Source organism: Gracilinanus agilis, chromosome 6 (genome assembly GCF_016433145.1).
Source record: "Gracilinanus agilis isolate LMUSP501 chromosome 6, AgileGrace, whole genome shotgun sequence".
NCBI classification, from domain to species: domain Eukaryota; kingdom Metazoa; phylum Chordata; class Mammalia; order Didelphimorphia; family Didelphidae; genus Gracilinanus; species Gracilinanus agilis.
This window is the reverse complement of record NC_058135.1, coordinates 277,933,931-277,951,657: the sequence shown is the minus strand read 5'-3', so window position 1 is coordinate 277,951,657 and position 17,727 is coordinate 277,933,931. Positions and strand designations below refer to the sequence as shown.

Sequence of the window (17,727 nt, the reverse complement as noted above, 5' to 3'; positions counted from 1 at the left end):
CTTCCTTTTTCTTTCTTTCTTTCTTTCTTTCTTTCTTTCTTTCTTTCTTTCTTTCTTTCTTTCTTTCTTTCTTTCTTTCTTTCTTTCTTTCTTTCTATTTAAAACCCTTACTGTATTGGCTCCAAGGCAGAAGAGTGGTAAGGGCTAAGCAATGGGAGTTAAGTGACTTGCCCAGGGTCACACAGCTAGGAAGTGTTTGAGGATGATTTGAACCTAGGACCTCCCATCCCTAGGTCTGCTTCTCAATCCACTGACCTATATAGTTACCCCCAGAAGGTATGAATTTAAAACAAAACAAAACAAAATAAAATAGTTATCAGCCTCACTCACTCATCCTGAGTCAACGAAGTCCAAAACAAGACAAAAGACAAGAAAAGTTAGGGTGCAGCTGGGTAGCTCAGTGGATTGAGAGTCAGGCCTAGAGACGGGAGATCATGGGTTCAGATCTGGCCTCGGACACTTCCCAGCTGTGTGACCCTGAACAAGTCACTTGACTCCCATTGCCCACCCTTACCACTCTTCCACCTAGGAGCCAATACAGATGTTAAGGGTTAAAAAAATTTTAAAAAAATGACAAGAAAAGTGGTGATGGCCTGGGGTGCAGTGGATGCCCTTGGCATCCTTCATGTCTGATAGCTCTAAGCACTCCATAGCACTTATTTCAGCTGCCTTCATTGCCTTTGGAGCAAATTCTTTTCATCAACCCAATCTGCAGGGAAAGCCTTCACATGCTGGAGGTGGACATCTTCCTAACTCACCAGTGAGTTTAAAGCCTGTAGGTTGCCCTCAACCTGTTCTAGCCTGGCTCCTGAGACTATGCTACAACTTCTTGGAGCCACTAATGAGACTTACGTGGTCGTTATCGATTATTTGAACTGAGTAATTGACCTAGTGATTTTGGGAATAATTTTGAACTTCGAGATAGCTGTAAAAGAGATCCAATTTCAGTCAACTCAACTAAATAAATACCCATTTCCTGCCTAATTTTCATAAGGCTGTACTCAGAGTGCTTGGGAAAGAAAAAGGAGACAGTAGAGTTTCTGTCTTCCAGTAGCTTATCTGATATACTAATGGGCATGGAGAGACATGGGATGTATAAAGAGTATATGACAAGGGGACAACTGAATAGCTCAGTGGATTGAGAGCCAGGCCTAGAGATAGGAGGTCCTGGGTTCAAATCTGGCCTCAGACACTTCCCAGCTGTGTGACCCTGGGCAAGTCACTTGACCCCCATTGCCCAGCCCTTACCACTCTTCTGCCTTGGAACCAATACTCAGTGTTGATTCCAAGATGGAAGGTAAGTGTTCAAAAAAAAAAAAGAGTATATGACAAAAGGCAGATTGTAACAAAGGCAAAGAACAGAGGGAAAATATCTTGGTGTGATGGAGAGATAAGGCTAGAGGGGAGAAGTGTTTGAGTCTATAGAGAGGTTATAATAGACATGATTAGGAGGCATTTGCATAAATCTAGTGGCTAATGAAAGCAGAAGGCATGGATCTATGTAAGGAAAAGGGGTACTATAACTTCTGCCCAAGCATCAGATATTTCAAGGAACTTCTTACCTGGGAAATGGTAAGTAGAAAGGAAATAAAGATTGTTGTAAGCCAGCCATTGCCGAAACTTCTCAGTATGAACAAAACCAAAGCCTCCAAAAGCAGAATCTGGAGGAGGTGCATGAAGAAAAAGAGGAGATTGGGCTCCAACAAGTTCAAGTCTTCCACTGTCTTCCTCAGGACTCTGAAATCCTCAACCAGCTGGACCTGAAAAGGGAAAACAGATCATCAGTGGGATTAGTAAATATTTTTACTCCATTGATATCCTTTATCAAATTTTCTTTAATTCCCCCCTCCCCAAAAAAAAAAAACCCAACTTTTTTGAACTTTTTTCATTAATTAACACTCCTGAAGCACATATTAGGTGCCAGGTACTGTGTATTCATAGAGGAAAAAAAGCATAGAACCACTTGCTTTAGAATATACAGAATCAAAGAATTCTAGAATTCTATGAATGTAGAGCTGCCCTAATCTATATCTGGAAAAAAAAGGCCATCTTAAACAGACATCAAAGAATCATACAGGCTTTCCTTGAAGACTTCCAGTGAATGGTAAATTACTGTCTCCTGACAGCAGCTCATTTACTCATTCAAAAGGGTGGAGTAGAAATGTCTTTTCATATATCTTTTATGGAACCACCCAAAATTGATAATTTCTCAATATTCACTTATAGATTTCATAAATGGTCACTTTTTATATTTATATTTTTTGCAGTTTTTATTTGTGATTTTTTGGATCTATTTACTTTGCTCTGCTAACTATACTTTGACTCAGCTTTCCTTCCAGGTTAGCAATACACTGTTCATGCATGGAAAAGTGCTCTAATCTGTTCATTTTGAGTATCTTGACCATGTTTTATTTTATTTTTTGCCTTGGAGTCATGGCTTTTATTGAATGCTAATTGTTAGTTTGTAGAGGATAAGTCTGTGATCGGTCTAGCACTTTGCACCACATATTGCCTTTGTCACTCTCCCATCCTGCCTATCTTACATGACTTAGTCTAATAAATGCCAGAATTTTTAAGGGTGCATCCATGCCATATTGGTGCCTTTAGGTAAAAAGAAGACAGTGTTGGTGATGATAAAGTAGTGAGACTTTTAAGTCTTCAGTAGGAAGTGACTATTGTGGCTGCTGTTTCTGACTGTTTTTCATGAAGGCTCCTTGCCATGTATGAAAGCAATTTGGATCTATGTCCAGAAAGACACCAAGCTGTGCATCCTCTTTCACCTGCTACATCCCTATTAGGTCTATATCCTTAAAGAAATAAAAAAAAGAGGGAAAAGATCTCTATTAAAATATTTATAGCAATTCTTTTCAAGGTACTCAAAAATTGTGATACATGAATATAATGGGATATTCTATTGTCATAATAAATGATGAAATGGGCAATTTCAGAGACAATTTATATTTTTATGAACTGATCCAAAAGGAAGTGAACAGAACTAGGAATACAATTTATTCAATTATAAAACATTATAGAGAAAACAACTTTAAAATCCTTTAAAACTCTGATCATTGTAATGATAACCATGAGTCCAAAAGAATGGAGATACAATATTCAATTTATTTCCTTTGGTGGGGTGGTGATGATAGGTTTAAAATTCATACACACAGAGGCATACAATTTGGACATGGCTGATGTAGGAATTTATATTTTGCCATATTAAGTAATATATAAAGATATCTGTTCTTCTTTTCTTTCATTTTTTCCTCTTTTGATTCCTTTAATTTGGGATGAAGTAGGGCATGGAGAAGATTAAATAAATATTTGTTTAATTTTGAAAAAAGTAGCCATTTAGTCCAAACTTTGAGAAACAGGAACTATTTTCCCCTCTTTGTATTCTCAAGGCTTAGCATAGGACCTTGCATGATTTAATTGCTCAATAAACACATATTTCTGATTGATTGATTTCAAGATATCTCCAAAAATAAGATAAATTGTTTTGTATATGAGGTTTATCAATGTTTTGGCTATTGTTAGGAGGATTTGATTGACTTGAATCCTGTCCCTAGCTGTGACCTTAACTTGAGTGAATTATTCACCTATCTGAGATATAATTTTTCTATCTATAAAAAGGAGGACAATAATACATTTACAATTTACCCCCTTGATACTTTTATGAGAAGAATATGATATAATACAAGTAAATGTACTCTGTAAAAGAGCTATGCATATACATAGTATGGTATAATGGTTTGAGAGTCAGTTTCAGAGCAACTATTATGATCCACATGAATTGTAAAGTTGGGAGATGATATGTGTGAAAGCACATTAAAGGATAAAAATATAACCTCCCTCTCTTCCTTCTTTTCTCCTTTCCTACTTTTCTGAAAAGCAAATATAGCATTTCTCTGATCTAATTGATTGGTTAAATCGAACTGAGTTGAGCTAGAAATGGGTTAAAACATATCAGAATTGGGGCTGAGTACCAAGAAGCTGTTATTCCAACCCCTCAGGAATATGACTAGATCCATGAAGGCTTTCTTCTTGGAGTGTGATTACTAAGGGGGTATAGCTGAATCAATGTGACTTTTATATTCAAAGAGTTTCAAGTTCCATATTTCATTTCCTTCTACAGTAAATATTGTGATATCAGATTCTGATTATTCTGCCCTACTCATTGATCACTCTGTAGTTTTCATTAATGCTCCACAAAAATTCCAGTCAGAGGGACCTAAAAAGCGCCCTAGCACACAAATGGTTTCTGCAGAATTTCCCTAGTAATTGTTGCCCATTGGAGAAGAGATCCCACTTACATTCTTATTTTGTTCCTGACTGGGTTCCCCAGGGGCCAGTTCTCCAATCAGCAGGGTCTTTAGGTACTTCTGCACCACAGCCTGGTCCAGGTGCATGGCCAAGAATACATCCTAGAATCGGAAGAATCGAGGAACAAAGAAAGACATTCATTTTATTGGTCAGTTCCATTTCTACCAACATCCTAGTAGGCTGTCCCCTTCCTGGGTGCGGAAATCAGTGCCATCACAGCCCCTTAAGAATTCCTCTAGTCTTCTGTTTTCCAAATGCTGAATAATTCTTCTTTAGGAGGGATTGAAAAGATAATATTGTAAACTAAGTTTCTAAAAATGTAAAAGTATACCTAGTAACAACCACTTTACTAAATATCATCAAGATAAAAAGTCTTCTTTGCAAATTGTAGGTGTAATAACCATTTTTAAAGAATTTAATAGATGAACATCTGCCAGAAACAGAGAGAATGTCTCCCTTTGCAAAATTACTCTTTGAAGAAAGCTCTTATTGTGGAATAATTCTTCATTGTATAGGAAGTTCTTGTGACAACAACATTTAAAAAAAATTAGGATCTCACCAATTTCCTTTAAGTAGCAAGATACTCCAATGGTTTTAAATAGACAATGTAGTGAGACAGATAAAGGACAAGATTTAGAGTCAAGAAGTCCTGGGATTGAATTCTGCCTCAAACATTTCCTAATTGTTTGATACTGATCAAGGTGCAAGCTATCTGAGCCTTAGTTTCCTTTTCCATAAAATTGAGATAATAATAGCACCCATGGATTAAGATAGTACCTGTTTCATAAAACTGTTGGAATGATCCAAAATAACAATGTAATCCAAATGTAATCCAAAAAAACAAGACTGTTGGAAGGATAAAAAAAAATAATGTAAAGTATTTTGCAAACCTTAAAATAGAATAGATATGGCAACCATATTCATTATTATCCTAGAAAATCTGATTTTCACATCACTTCTTTTTTGGTTAGTATAAAGACATTTTATTTTACCAATTACATGTAATAACAATTTCCACATAAGTTTTCTGAAGTTATATGATCCAATTCGTCTCCCTTACTCCCTTTCTGGAACTGGTGAGCAATTGATCTGGGTAATACGTGTATTATCATTCACATTACATTAGAAGACTTTATCTATTGTGTAAAGAGTGGTACACCTCCCTAAAAAAGCAGTTAAGATTATGGGAGTTAAGTCTTCTTATATCTCCTTATATATACTACTTAGAAAAAGAATGATATTGATATCTAAACTTTCTATAGCATTACCTGTGCTCCAGGCACTGATAATTCTTTATAATTATCATCTCATTTGATCTTCACAACAACCCTGGGAGGGAGGTTCTCTTGTTACCCTTATTTTTCAGATATGAACACTGAAGGAAAGAGAAGTTGGGTGCTTTGCCCAGAGTCACACAGCTAGTAAGAATCTGAAGCCAGATTGGATGTCACAAAAGTTTTTTCCAGCACCACAACTAGAAAGTTGATTCTGTGATGCTCAGCTTTCCTTATGGTCCAACTCTTAACACCATACGAAACTCTTTAAGTAATCTTTAACCCTTAATATTTGGTTGTATTTCCCTTCAAAGTGGTGTAGTGGATGGAAGGACAAAATGTAGGTGTTGGAATCAGGAAGTCCTTTGTTCAAATCACACCCCAAACAAACCATGTGACTCTGGACAGGTCACTTAATCTTTCTGGGCCTCAGTTTTCTCATCTGTAAAATGGGATGACTGGATGCAAAACCTCAAATCTATAATCTATCAATAATGTGAATCAATCAAATCTGAGATTTTTTTCTGTTTAAATGTTTTCAGGATTTTATAGGAAAATAATTTTCATATCTTCCATTTCTATGGCTATTTATTTAGAGAAAGAAGAAATGGATATTTCTCTAGTGTTTTAATGTTTGCAAAGAGTTTAATATATACCATCTCATAGGATCACTAGAATAGCCCTGTGAGGTAAGCAGATGAGCATTATTGACATCTTTATTTTACATATTGGGACATAGGCTCCTGGAGAGTAAATGAATCACTCATGCTTCCAATGCTAGTAAATATCAGAAGAGGGTGGGATTTGAACTCAGCATCTTGCTGATACTAAATTGATCACACACACACAGAGAAATATTGCACTAAATACCTTCCCACTGAAGTTGATAGGACAAGTGTCATTAATAGAAGAGGAAGCATGATGTGTTGGTTAGTGAATTGTATTTGGGTTCAATGATTGCACTTCATATACTGTATGAATTTGGGCTAGTTCCAGCCTCCCAGCATCTTAGTTTCTCTGCTTATAAAATGAAATGGTGATGCCAGGTAAGTTCAGACTTCCTTTCCATCTCTGTCCATATGCTCTGCACAGGGTTGGAGTGGTCCAGGGGATAAAGACAATGTCCTGGACCCATGACCAAATCCACAGCAGCAGAGATAGCAAGATGCCTTTGCCACTGGCCCAGGAAGATGAATTCATTCAGTTATAGAGCACCAGCCCCTGAGTTAAGAAGATCTAAGTTTAAATATAACCCCCAGAAGAGGAGGATGAGGGTATGGTCCTAGGGAACAGGTTGAAAAATGAATGGGAAAATTAAGGTCATGGGAAAGGAAATGGTTAATAAATTGAGCAATCAGGGACATTAGATTCCTAGAATTGGGCAATATCCTTTCCATCACCAGAAAGAATTGATATTTTTAAGTGTGAAGCTCAGTGACAATGTGCTACAAAACACAATTGGCTAAAATGATTTTAACCAATAGGCTAAGGCTATAACAATAACTTAGAAAGTGTTTGGTGAAGGAATCTCCCCAAAGTACTTTAGTATATGTAATTCTATGAGAAATACAGAGTCCAGAGAAGGACTAAATAATTGTGAGAGGCATGAAGCAAAGAATAAATGAAGAACAGGCAGAAAGAAGAATAAATAATGAAAGGATGTGAGGAGAAGAAATATTTAGAAATGATATAAAAATGAAATTTAAACATTTAATGAACAAAGTTATTTATCAAACAAGTTGGAAGGGAAGGAAACAGGAGGATTTTACTTGACTACTTAACTAGGAGGAAAAAATGAAGGGAGAAGACTAAATAATGAGATAAAAAGAATGAATAAATTAAGAGAAATTTTCAAATTAGGGAAAGGGATATGTAGGAAGGGCAGTGGTTGAGGATGATGGAAAGATAGTTGGTAGGAATAAGGTTGCCTTAAGGTAGATTAGGCTAAAATAACTGAAAACACAAGGTACTGTGTTTACAGAAGAGGAAGGAAGAATTCCAGTGGGCAGAGGGACAGTGTTAGAGATAATTAGGGGGAAATAAAAATTTAACTCATAACTTTAAATGTGAATGGATTAAATAATACATTAAAAAGAAAAAGATTAGATAAAAAAGTAAAACCTCACAATTTGTTGCTCATAAGAAACAAAATATTTAAAAATGAAGAACTAAACAGAATTTTAAAAAAAAATTAGGGACTCCAAGAAAATGTATATTGAGACTCTCCAAAAAAGCAGGAGTTGGTGGCTTAGTGGATTGAGAGTCGGGCCTCGAGAAGGGAGGTCCTGGGTTGAAATCTAGCCTGACACTTCCCAGCTGTGTGACCCTAGGCAAGTCACTTAACCCCCATTGCTTAGCATTTATCACTCTTCTGCCTTGGAACCAATACACACTATTGATTCTAAGATGGAAGGCAAAGGTTTAAGAAATTAAAAAAAAGCAGGAATTATAATCATATTCTCAGATAAAACAAAAACAATCATAACATAAAAGAGAAATAAGGAATCCACTATGTGGAAAGAAATCAGAGACAAGAAGTGCTCCAAATGCCTTATCATCTAAATTCATAAAGAAATATTAATTAAATTTCAAGGAGACATAGATAATAACACAATAACCATAAGATTTCTTCCTTTTTCTTTTTTTTTTTTTGACCCTCACTTTGTATCTTAGAATCAATATTGTGTATCGGTTCCAAGGCAGAAGAGCAGTAAAGGCTAGGCAATGGAGGTTAAGTGACTTGCCCAGGTTAAGTGACTCACACAGCTAGGAAGTGTTTGATACCAGATTTGAACCCAGGACCTCCTATCTCTGGGCCCACCTCTCAATCCACTGAGCCACCTAACTGTCTCTGTGACAGGAGATTTCAATATCCCTCTCTCAGTTTTTTTTTTAAACTCTTAACTTCTGTGTATTGACTTCTAGGTGGAAGAGTGGTAAGGGTAGGCAATGGGGGTCAAGTGACTTGCCCAGGGTCACACAGCTGGGAAGTGTCTGAGGCCGAATTTGAACCTAGGACCTCCCGTCTATAGGCCTGGCTCTCAATCCACTAAGCTACCCAGCTGCCCCCCTCTCTCCGCTTTTGATAAGTCTAACAGAAACAAAAGGGAAAGTATAGAATAAAACAATTGTTAGAGAAACTAGAGGAAATGTTTTCTAACATCATCTAAAAGAGGTTCTTTAGAATCAGACTATATCCAATGTACCCTTAGAAAAGAATATCTAGGAGGAAAAAAAAATTCACTTCGCCATCAATAATTTCCCCAACTGAGTCTACTCTGAAAATTGAGGACAACTTGGCCCTGGCATTAATTGTGAAGAGTAAGACCAACAAACTTCAAATCAAGAATGCTCTAGAAAAACTATGTATCAGCATTGTGGCCAAGGTCAACATATTGATCTCTGCTAACAGAAAGAAGGGGTGATTCCAGCTTGCCTGAGACTATGATACTGTGGACATTACAGCAAAATTAGAATCATCTTAATTACATTCGATTTACTAGTTCTTCATACAATAAAGTTTTCTAAAATTAAAGAGAAGTGAAAATAATATTCAGACTATTCAGGAGAATCTTATAGAGATATTTTTATATTTGAGTGAGTTATTGTGAAGCCTATAAAATTCCCTTTCTCCTTTTGAAACAAACTTGTAAAACCTGAATTGATGGTTTATATTTTAATTTCTTGTTATTGCATGGAAAAACCCGAGTTTTTCCAAGGAGAAGACAATGAAGCACTAAAAATCACACTGAGAAACTTTGAGTATTATTCATGCTATAAACTATATGAATCACTGGAAGACTAGCTATCAAGAGAAGATTCATTGGCTATGCAAACCTCTATATTGCATTCATTTTGTATGTGTCTTTTTGTACATAGTTTTTTTAAGAGCCATCAAGTCATATTTTTCCATTTAGAGGTTGGACTTACTGGGGAGTTCCCCAGGATATCAGGAAGAGGTGCATTTCTATGTAAGGGTGGGGTTTAGAGAATAGTTCTGAATATCGATAAGACCTCCTTCCAGAAAGCTGTCAAGAATACTCCCTGCCCTCCTTTCTATTCTACAAAGGCCTACCCTCTTAATCCTTGGTCCCCACCATTGCCTTCTAATAAATCCTGCCTCTTCTTTTGCTTCTACAGAGCCAGGTGATATAATAGAGTGCTAGATGTAGAGTCAGGAAGATTTGAATTCAAATTTTGCTTGCTGCAGACAGGCAAGTTACTTAATCTCTGTTTCCTCATTTGCTAAATGGGCATAACAATATCAACTCCCTCCCAGGGTTGCCATAAGGACCAATATAAAGTGTGCTGTAAACCTTATATAAGCACTATAAAAATTCTATCTAATATTTAGTCAACCCTCAGGGTTTCTTAGTCTGAGGTCTATAAACTTGGGTATTTAAAAAAAAAACATTTTCAGAGCTGCGTTTCAAAATAATTGGCTTCTTTTGTAATCCTGGACATTTTATTTCATGAATTTTAAAACATTATTCTGAACCAAAGATTTCATCAGAATGACTGCCCCAGGAGTTTAGAACATAGATATAATTAAGGATGCCTGCTCAAGTATAATCATCAGAAAGAATGAAGAATCACTGAATCTCTGTGTTAGGAAGAAGCTAAGAAGCCATCTGCAGCCTTGGTGAACCTTTTAGAGATCTCATGCCTGAACTGAACCTTCAAGCTTCCTGTGAACCTTCTGCATTACCCCAGAGTATGAAGGAAGAAAGTGCTTGCACTAGGCTGTTGGACAGAGAGATGGGGTATGCAAAAAATGTCTTCAGGCAGAGTAGAGAGGGAAATGGCACAGATCCTCCGGCATATATACCATGACTTGCCAACCACTGGGGACCTGAACAAGAATCACCATTTATCCATTTTATTCACAATTTATGACCATCCAGCTTTAAAGACATCTAGGAAAGAGGAGCCCTTTCCCTCCTGATTATATAGGTCCATCTCAAGAACAGAATGTGGTCATTTGCCAAAGGAAGGAAATTCAATTGCATCAACAAGCATTTACTGAGTGCTTACTGTGAGCTAGGCTATTTGCTAGATTCTGGGGACACAAAGACAAATGAAAAGGCCCTTAACTAAAAAAAATCCCATTTCATCAGATGATTACTATTCCAGAGATCTGTTATACGATAGCCGAATGAAGGAGCTGGGAATACTTTGCCTTCAGAAGAGGAGTTTTGAGGGAGAGGGAGAGGCACATGATACACTCATACACACCTATTTCAAATATTTTAAAGATTAATAATTAGAAATGGAATTTTACTATTATTTTTTAAAACATGGAATGGGGGCTACCAAAACAGTCCATAAATTGTCTATCACCAGAAATCTTCAAGAAAAAAAAAAACTAGATGATTACTTTTTGGGCATATTTGAAAAAGGCTTCTTGGTTAGATTTAGGTTGGATTCTGGGATTTTTGGTGTACCTTCCAATACTGGGAGCCTGTGATGATGTGATTTCTGGAACATTTTAGGAATATCTAAAGTACGTGAAAATATATAATAGAAGATTTCTTTCCTTGAAGTGTCAGCCCAGGTATCCTGCAAAACTGGTTTTTGGTGGTCACGGTGGCAGTAGAGGGGTGACATTACAGAGGGATGTTATGGGAACTGAAGGGCTTGGAAAGAAGAACTTCACCTGCCTGAGGTATAATCATGAATGAAAAATCCAGGACCAATTTAGGTAGATTTAGATTATTTCAATTCATTGCATGTAGAGTCAAGAACACTGTCTGCCTAAGAGTTAGGAGACCTGGTTCTCATCATGGCTTGGACACTAATTAGCCCTGTAACTTTGAGCAAGTTCTCTGACTTCTCTGGACTTTCTTTACCATAGGAGATCAGAGCAGATGATCTCAAGGGCCCCAAATCTGCAAATTTGTCATTGAGAATTAGTGATTTGTAATTTACCCTTCTCATAAAATAACCGGCCTCGCATTCCTGTTAGGTCTCTCCTGGAAAACTGTAGAAATGTAAGAGAAATTGGGATGTAGTGGAAAGAACTGTGGATTTGGTAAAAGGAGAGGTTCTTGATCTGCAATAACTGCATATACATCTCCTAGCCTCATCTATTATCTGTAAAATGGGAAGAATGATCACTGTAACCATTATCTTTCAGAATTGTTATGGTACTTAAAAGAGACAATGCAATTGGCTTTGCAAATCTGAAAATACTACAGTGTTTTCACTATAGAGTATCCCCAACGTTGAGCTTAAAACTGTATTAAAAATTGGGGACCACCAAGTATTTTAATGTTAGCTCACATTAATGTTAGGCTCTTAGGTGGCACACTGTGAAGAACTTGGAGTCAGAAAGACTTGAGTTCGAATCCTAACACCCTCTATTTGGGAAAGGCACTTAATTTTATATAGGACCATGTGCATTGTACATTCCTAATTGGTATAGGTTGATGTGGGTAGAAGACTTGTTCACAGGATCTTAGGTTTAGATCTGGAAGAGGCTTCAGAAGCCATCTAATTCTATCCTGTGCCCCCATTTTAAGACCTCAGTCATAAAGGTAGTCAGTGCCTGGTTTCAAACCTGGTCCTGTGATGCCATACTTGGCATCTTTTCCCTAATGTTGGAGCCTTCCCTCTGAGAATACCTCAGTTTATTCTATATGTATCTTGTTTGTATGTAGTTCTTTGTGTATTGCTTATGCCACTGGGCTGTAAATGTTATGAGGGCAGAGCTTTGTTTTGGAGAGATGGTTCTACATATTGCCAGCACTTAGCTCAGTGCTTGGCATTCAGGAGGTACTTAATAAATGCTTGTCATCTTGACTTGATTTGACTTGACTACTTCCATAGAGCCGTACTGCACCCACTTTGGAAGATTACCCTAAGATCGTAGAATGGGGCAGGTCTAGGTAGCAGAGTATATAGAACATGAGGCCAAGAGTGGGGAGGACCTGGGTTCAAATCTGGCCTCAGACCCTTCCTAGCTATGTGACCCTGGGCAAGTCACTTAACCACAATTGTCTTTCTCTTACTGTTCTTCTACCTTGGAATACATACTTAGATTCTAAAACAGAAGGTAAGGATTGTAAAAAAAAATCATAGGATAGATTGTATATCCTATATAGTTGAGCCAGAAAGGACTTTTAAAAGTCATCACGGGGGCAGCTGGGTAGCTCAGTGGATTGAGAGCCTGGCATAGAGACAAAGAAAAGGCGGCAGTCATCCTACTATCGGTATGGCTCATAAAAGCTAAAGAAAATATCCTCAGGTAGGAGGAGGTGAGTGAAACTAATGGCAGGTGAAAGAAAGGAATTCTCTTTGCATGGCAGGAAACATGATTGACGGGTCTGATTGTGCTTCTCAATCAGCTATGATTGACTCAGGATTACAGAATGCTCAAGTGGGAAGGGATTAGAGACTTGGAGTCTGAGTAGATCTTGGAGACCCTCTAGTTCAGCCCCAAATCAGCAGCTGAGTGACTCAGTAAAAAGCACTGTGTCTAAAGACAGGAAGACTTATGTTCCCGAGTTCAAACCTGGCCTTGGACACTTACCTATGTTTGCCTCAGTTTCCTCATCCGTAAAATAAACTAGAAAAGGAAATGACTAACTACTTCAGAATCTTGGCCAAGAAAACCCTAAATGGGTGAAGAGTTGGATGTGACTGAAAAAAATAAACATGTTTGGCCCCTTCCTTTTAAGAGGAGGAAACTAAAGTTTAGAAAAGGGGATGGATTTACCCAAGATCACACAGTTAGCAGAAAGTTGCAGAGCTGGTATTTGAATCCGAGTCTTTTGATTTTAATTCCAGTGATTCCCCCCCCCCCCCCACTCTACCATATTATAAAAGGGACCTTAGAATATAAGTTTCTCATTTTAAAGAGGAGGAATCTGAGGCCACAATGGAGAAACAGATTTTTTTTTTTAGGTCATATAATTAATGTTGTGGCAGTATCCATGTTTCATTAATTCAAGTCCCAAGTTACCTGATTTCTATGAGCCTTTTTCCTTGAATGTAAAAGGGAAGGACTAGATAGAGGAAATTACAGGTTTCAGAGAAGTAAGGTCTCAGTTTCCCTGAATGTAAAAGGGAAGGACTGGATAGAGGAAATCATAGATTTCAGAGCTAGAAAGCCTCAGTTTTAGGGATCATTTCTATAGTATGTTACTAAAAAGCCTCAGTTTCGGCTAATGTAAAGGGAAAGACCTGGGCTAGAGGGAATCATAGATTTTAGAGAAGTAAGACCTCAGTTTCCCTGAATGTAAAAGAGAAGGCCTGGATAGAGGGAATCATAGATTTTAGAGAAGTAAGACCTCAGTTTCCTTGAATGTAAAAGGGAAGGCCTAAATAGAGGGAATGATAGATTTCAGAGCTAGAAAGCCTCAAGTTTCCTCTAATGTAAAGGGAAAGACCTGGACTAGAGGGAATCATAGATTTCAGAAAAGTAAGACCTCAGTTTCCCTGAATATAAAAGGAAGGCCTGAATAGAGGGAGTCATAGATTTCAGAGAAGTAAGACCTCCATTTTCCTGAATGTAAAAGAGAAGGCCTGGATAGATAGAATCATAGATTTCAGAGCTAGAAAGCCTCAATTTCCTCTAATGTAAAGGGAAAGGCCTGGATAGAGGAAATCATAGATTTCAGAGCTGGAAGGCCTCAGCTTCCTTGATCATAAAAGGAAAAAGCTGGATTAGAATCCATCCTTGTTTTCAGAGCTGGAAGGGACAGCAAAGATTAACTTTGTTCCTTTCTTTCATTATATACAGGCAGAAAGGAAGGCCTTCGAGAGAGAGAAAATGACTCATCCAAAGTCACACACTCATTAAGTAACCCAGCCTGAATCAGAAAGCCCAAATTTCTTTGACTCCTTATGTAATGCTTTTATATTGCCTCATGAGAATCTCTGAAGTTCTTCCAGATTCAACATTTTATGATTCTAACTAGGGGAATCTTTTAGCTATAGAATCTTTGGAAAGAAATCCTCGTTTATGTCCAGCTTTGGGGTTTTTAATTACTAGAGTTGAGATAAGGATCTTCTTCGTCCTGGATGCCAGGAGTGTGCTGGAGGCAGCTCTAACAGATCCTTCAATTTTCAATGTGAGTATTTGTATTCCAAATCGGGGCCTGATTTATAGATTTGTGGATTGTCTAGCCTTAAGAAAGTGGCTGAAAAGAGGTTAATAATATAGTCTAAGCTTAAAAATCTATCCTATGTACACTCTTTTTTTTTTTTTTCCGGAGAGCCAGTTGTTGAACGGTTACCAACACAGCATTGTATAAGGTCTCTTCTAATCCCTCGAACATCCTGACCTCTTTCAGCTTTGTTTTTCTGTGCCATCACATGAGGGTTGAAGCAATTCAGTTTGCTGTCATGACCAGTCATCATGGAAAAAGGAAAATTCAATAATACACAAATACGATGCAAAGTGCTTTAAATGTTTGCATAGGGTTTTCCGTAGGTTTCTGTTATGAGGCAAGATGGCACAATGGATGGGATGCTCAGTGTAGGGCCAGGAAGAACTGAGTTCAAGTTATGCTTCCAAAAAAACCTTAGCTGTGTGACTCTGGGCAAATCACTTACCTTCACGATGTCTTAGTTCTCTCATTTGTAAAATCAAATGAGATAATTTATGGAAAATGCTTTGGTGAAGGGAGGGAATGAGCATTTCTATAGACCTACTGTGTGCCAGGCACTGGCTAGGTACTCTGCAAGTATTAGTTGACCTGCATGACAACACTAGGAGGTAGGTGAGTTATTATTCCCATTTTAAATTTGAGAAAATGGAGGCAAATAGGAATAAGTGACTTGTCCACAGTCACACAGCTAGGAAGTGTCTAAACTCAAAACTCAGGTTATCCTGACTTCAAATCCAGGGCTCTATCCACTGGGCCACCCAACTACCTTTGGAGACTATTGGTCACTTCCTCTTTCTGGTCATTCTCTCTTCCCTAGGCTTACATGACACTGGTCTCTCCTGGTTCTCCTACCTCTCTGATTGACCTTCTCAGTCATTACCGATGGGTCATTATCCAGTTCCCCAACCTTATAACTACAAGGGTCTCAAGACTAAGACTCTCTATCCATCCTCCCTTGGAGAATCTCATTGGCTCCCAGATCTCTATTCATTGTGTCACCATGATACATTAGGGTTGATGTTGCAATTCTTAGACCACAATTTCTTTTATTATTATTATTATCTTAATAGGTCCTTCCAACAACCTTTTGAGCTCAGTGTTATTATATTCCATTTTATAGATGGAGAAACAAAGACTCAGAGAAATGAAGCTGATTGTGGGTCCAGAGTCAGTGTGTGGGATGGCCTTGGAATGTAGAAGTGGCTCTGGAGACAAAGGGTTCAAGACTCACCTCTGGCACCTCCGTGTTCTCCTCTGTAAAGCGACCAGTTTGGTCTAGCTGATCGCCAGCGTTTTAGCTCAGCTTTTCGGATTAACTCAAACACTGCAGAGCACCCTTGGGCTTGGAGGCTTATTACATTCCAATTTCTGGTTGAGCCAAATCCTACAAGATTGGTTTAGGAATGGGCGAGACTGCTCCAAGCCTGAACATGTCTTTGCCGTGCCTTTGGGCCAAGGGCTGAGCTATTTCTGCCTGTCCCCCCTCCCCGCGAGACACACGTCGGAATATTATATACACACTTATACACACTTACCCTTAGATACACACTCAAATTCAGACATGCGTTCTCACACGTACACAGCCAAACTCGGATACAAATTCACACCCACCCACAATTATAGAGCCATTCAGACACACTCATACACACACACAATCACAGGCACACACACACACACACTCAGACATACTCCCACTCGCCCATGCCGTGCCACGCAGAATTGCTGAGGAGTTCTCAGGAGTCGTAGCTTCCGCTTTCTTACCGTGGCATCTTCCCCAGCATAGTGGTTGAGGACTCGGCTGCCTCCTGGATGCTTGTCTGCCCACTTGGTAACATCGTAGACCTTCCGCCTGATCACCAACCACTGGTCTGTCTGAAGGTTGTGCTTCTTGATTTCCTCCCAGGTATACATCGGCAGGCTACTGCTGCCTGCCACAGGCTTCCCGTTGGCCTCTTGTTTTCCCAGAGGCTGCCCATTGGCCACTGCTTTCCCATTGCTTTCCCATTTCCCATTGACCTCCCCATATCTCTTAATCTCATGCACCCCATTGGCCTTCTGCCTCTCTTCACAATCCTTCATCCTCAGCCCCATGCTTGCCTGTCCAGATTCACCCCTTAAACCTTTCTCAGGATTGCTGTCATCTGACAAGGAAGCCAAATTCCCCCCTGACTCTTATCTAGAAAAATCCTCTTCTATTTATTGTTGGGAAAGTTCCCTTCGCCTTCTCTGTAGCTCCACTTCCCCAACCTCCAGCATTGCAGCGTGTCTTTAAGGAGAACACACTTCTCTTTCCTCAATGGATGGATTTCGGTCCATGGAAAGATGTGCCTCCTTTCTCTCTCTGGCTGAGAGTTTCCCTCTCAGCATCCTCTACCTGGATCATCTTTAACTGTATCTGACAGAGACAAGAACCTCAGGAACCAATCGCAGCCCTTCTCTCTAAGCCTGGGGAGGGTGAGGAGGTGGAGTTGAACTTTGGCCAGGAGAGGGGAGGAGGCTTTCATTCTCTGGCCCTGGCCCCAGCTGGGCGTTTTCCTTTGCTTTCTAAGGGCTGGGGAAAGGAGCATCCCAACATCTGATTCAACTTCCTGCGTTTAGACTTTCCAAATCTTGAAAATGAGGAGATGGGAGCAGCTGGGTGGCCCAGCTTGATTGAGAGTCAGGCCCAGAGCTGGGAGGTCCTGGGTTCGAATATGGCCTCAGACACTTCCCAGCTATGTGACCCTGGACAAGTCACTTGACCCCATTGCCTACCCTAACCGCTCTTCTGCCTTGGAACCAGTACACAGTATTGGTTCTAAAATGGAAGGTGAGGGTTTTAAGGAACAAACAAACAAACAAATACATAAATAAATAAATGAAAATAATGACATGTTATAAAGTTGGAAAATGCCCTGCTGCTGTATCTACTCTGTTGGAAACCCATTTCTTCAGGGCTTTAAGTGAAATATTCTTTCAACTATCTACTTCTAGTAAATTTTAATTGCTTGGATCCTTGTTTTCGTCAGTTTCCTAGAAGG

At 38.8% G+C, this 17,727-nt stretch overlaps 1 protein-coding gene across 1 annotated transcript in view; it reads right to left on the bottom strand.

The window, feature by feature from the left end:
- The window catches only part of LOC123252680 (fatty acid desaturase 2-like protein FADS2B), a 49,665-nt gene extending 32,867 nt beyond the window's left edge, over positions 1–16,798 (bottom strand). Inside the window, exons 1-3 of the mRNA XM_044681946.1 lie at positions 16,469–16,798; positions 4,311–4,421; positions 1,563–1,760 (exon numbers count right to left, since the gene is read on the bottom strand). Of these exons, the coding sequence (XP_044537881.1) occupies positions 1,563–1,760; positions 4,311–4,421; positions 16,469–16,798 (639 nt within the window). The remainder of the gene's footprint in view (positions 1–1,562; positions 1,761–4,310; positions 4,422–16,468) is intronic.
- Between the last annotated feature and the right edge of the window lie 929 nt (positions 16,799–17,727).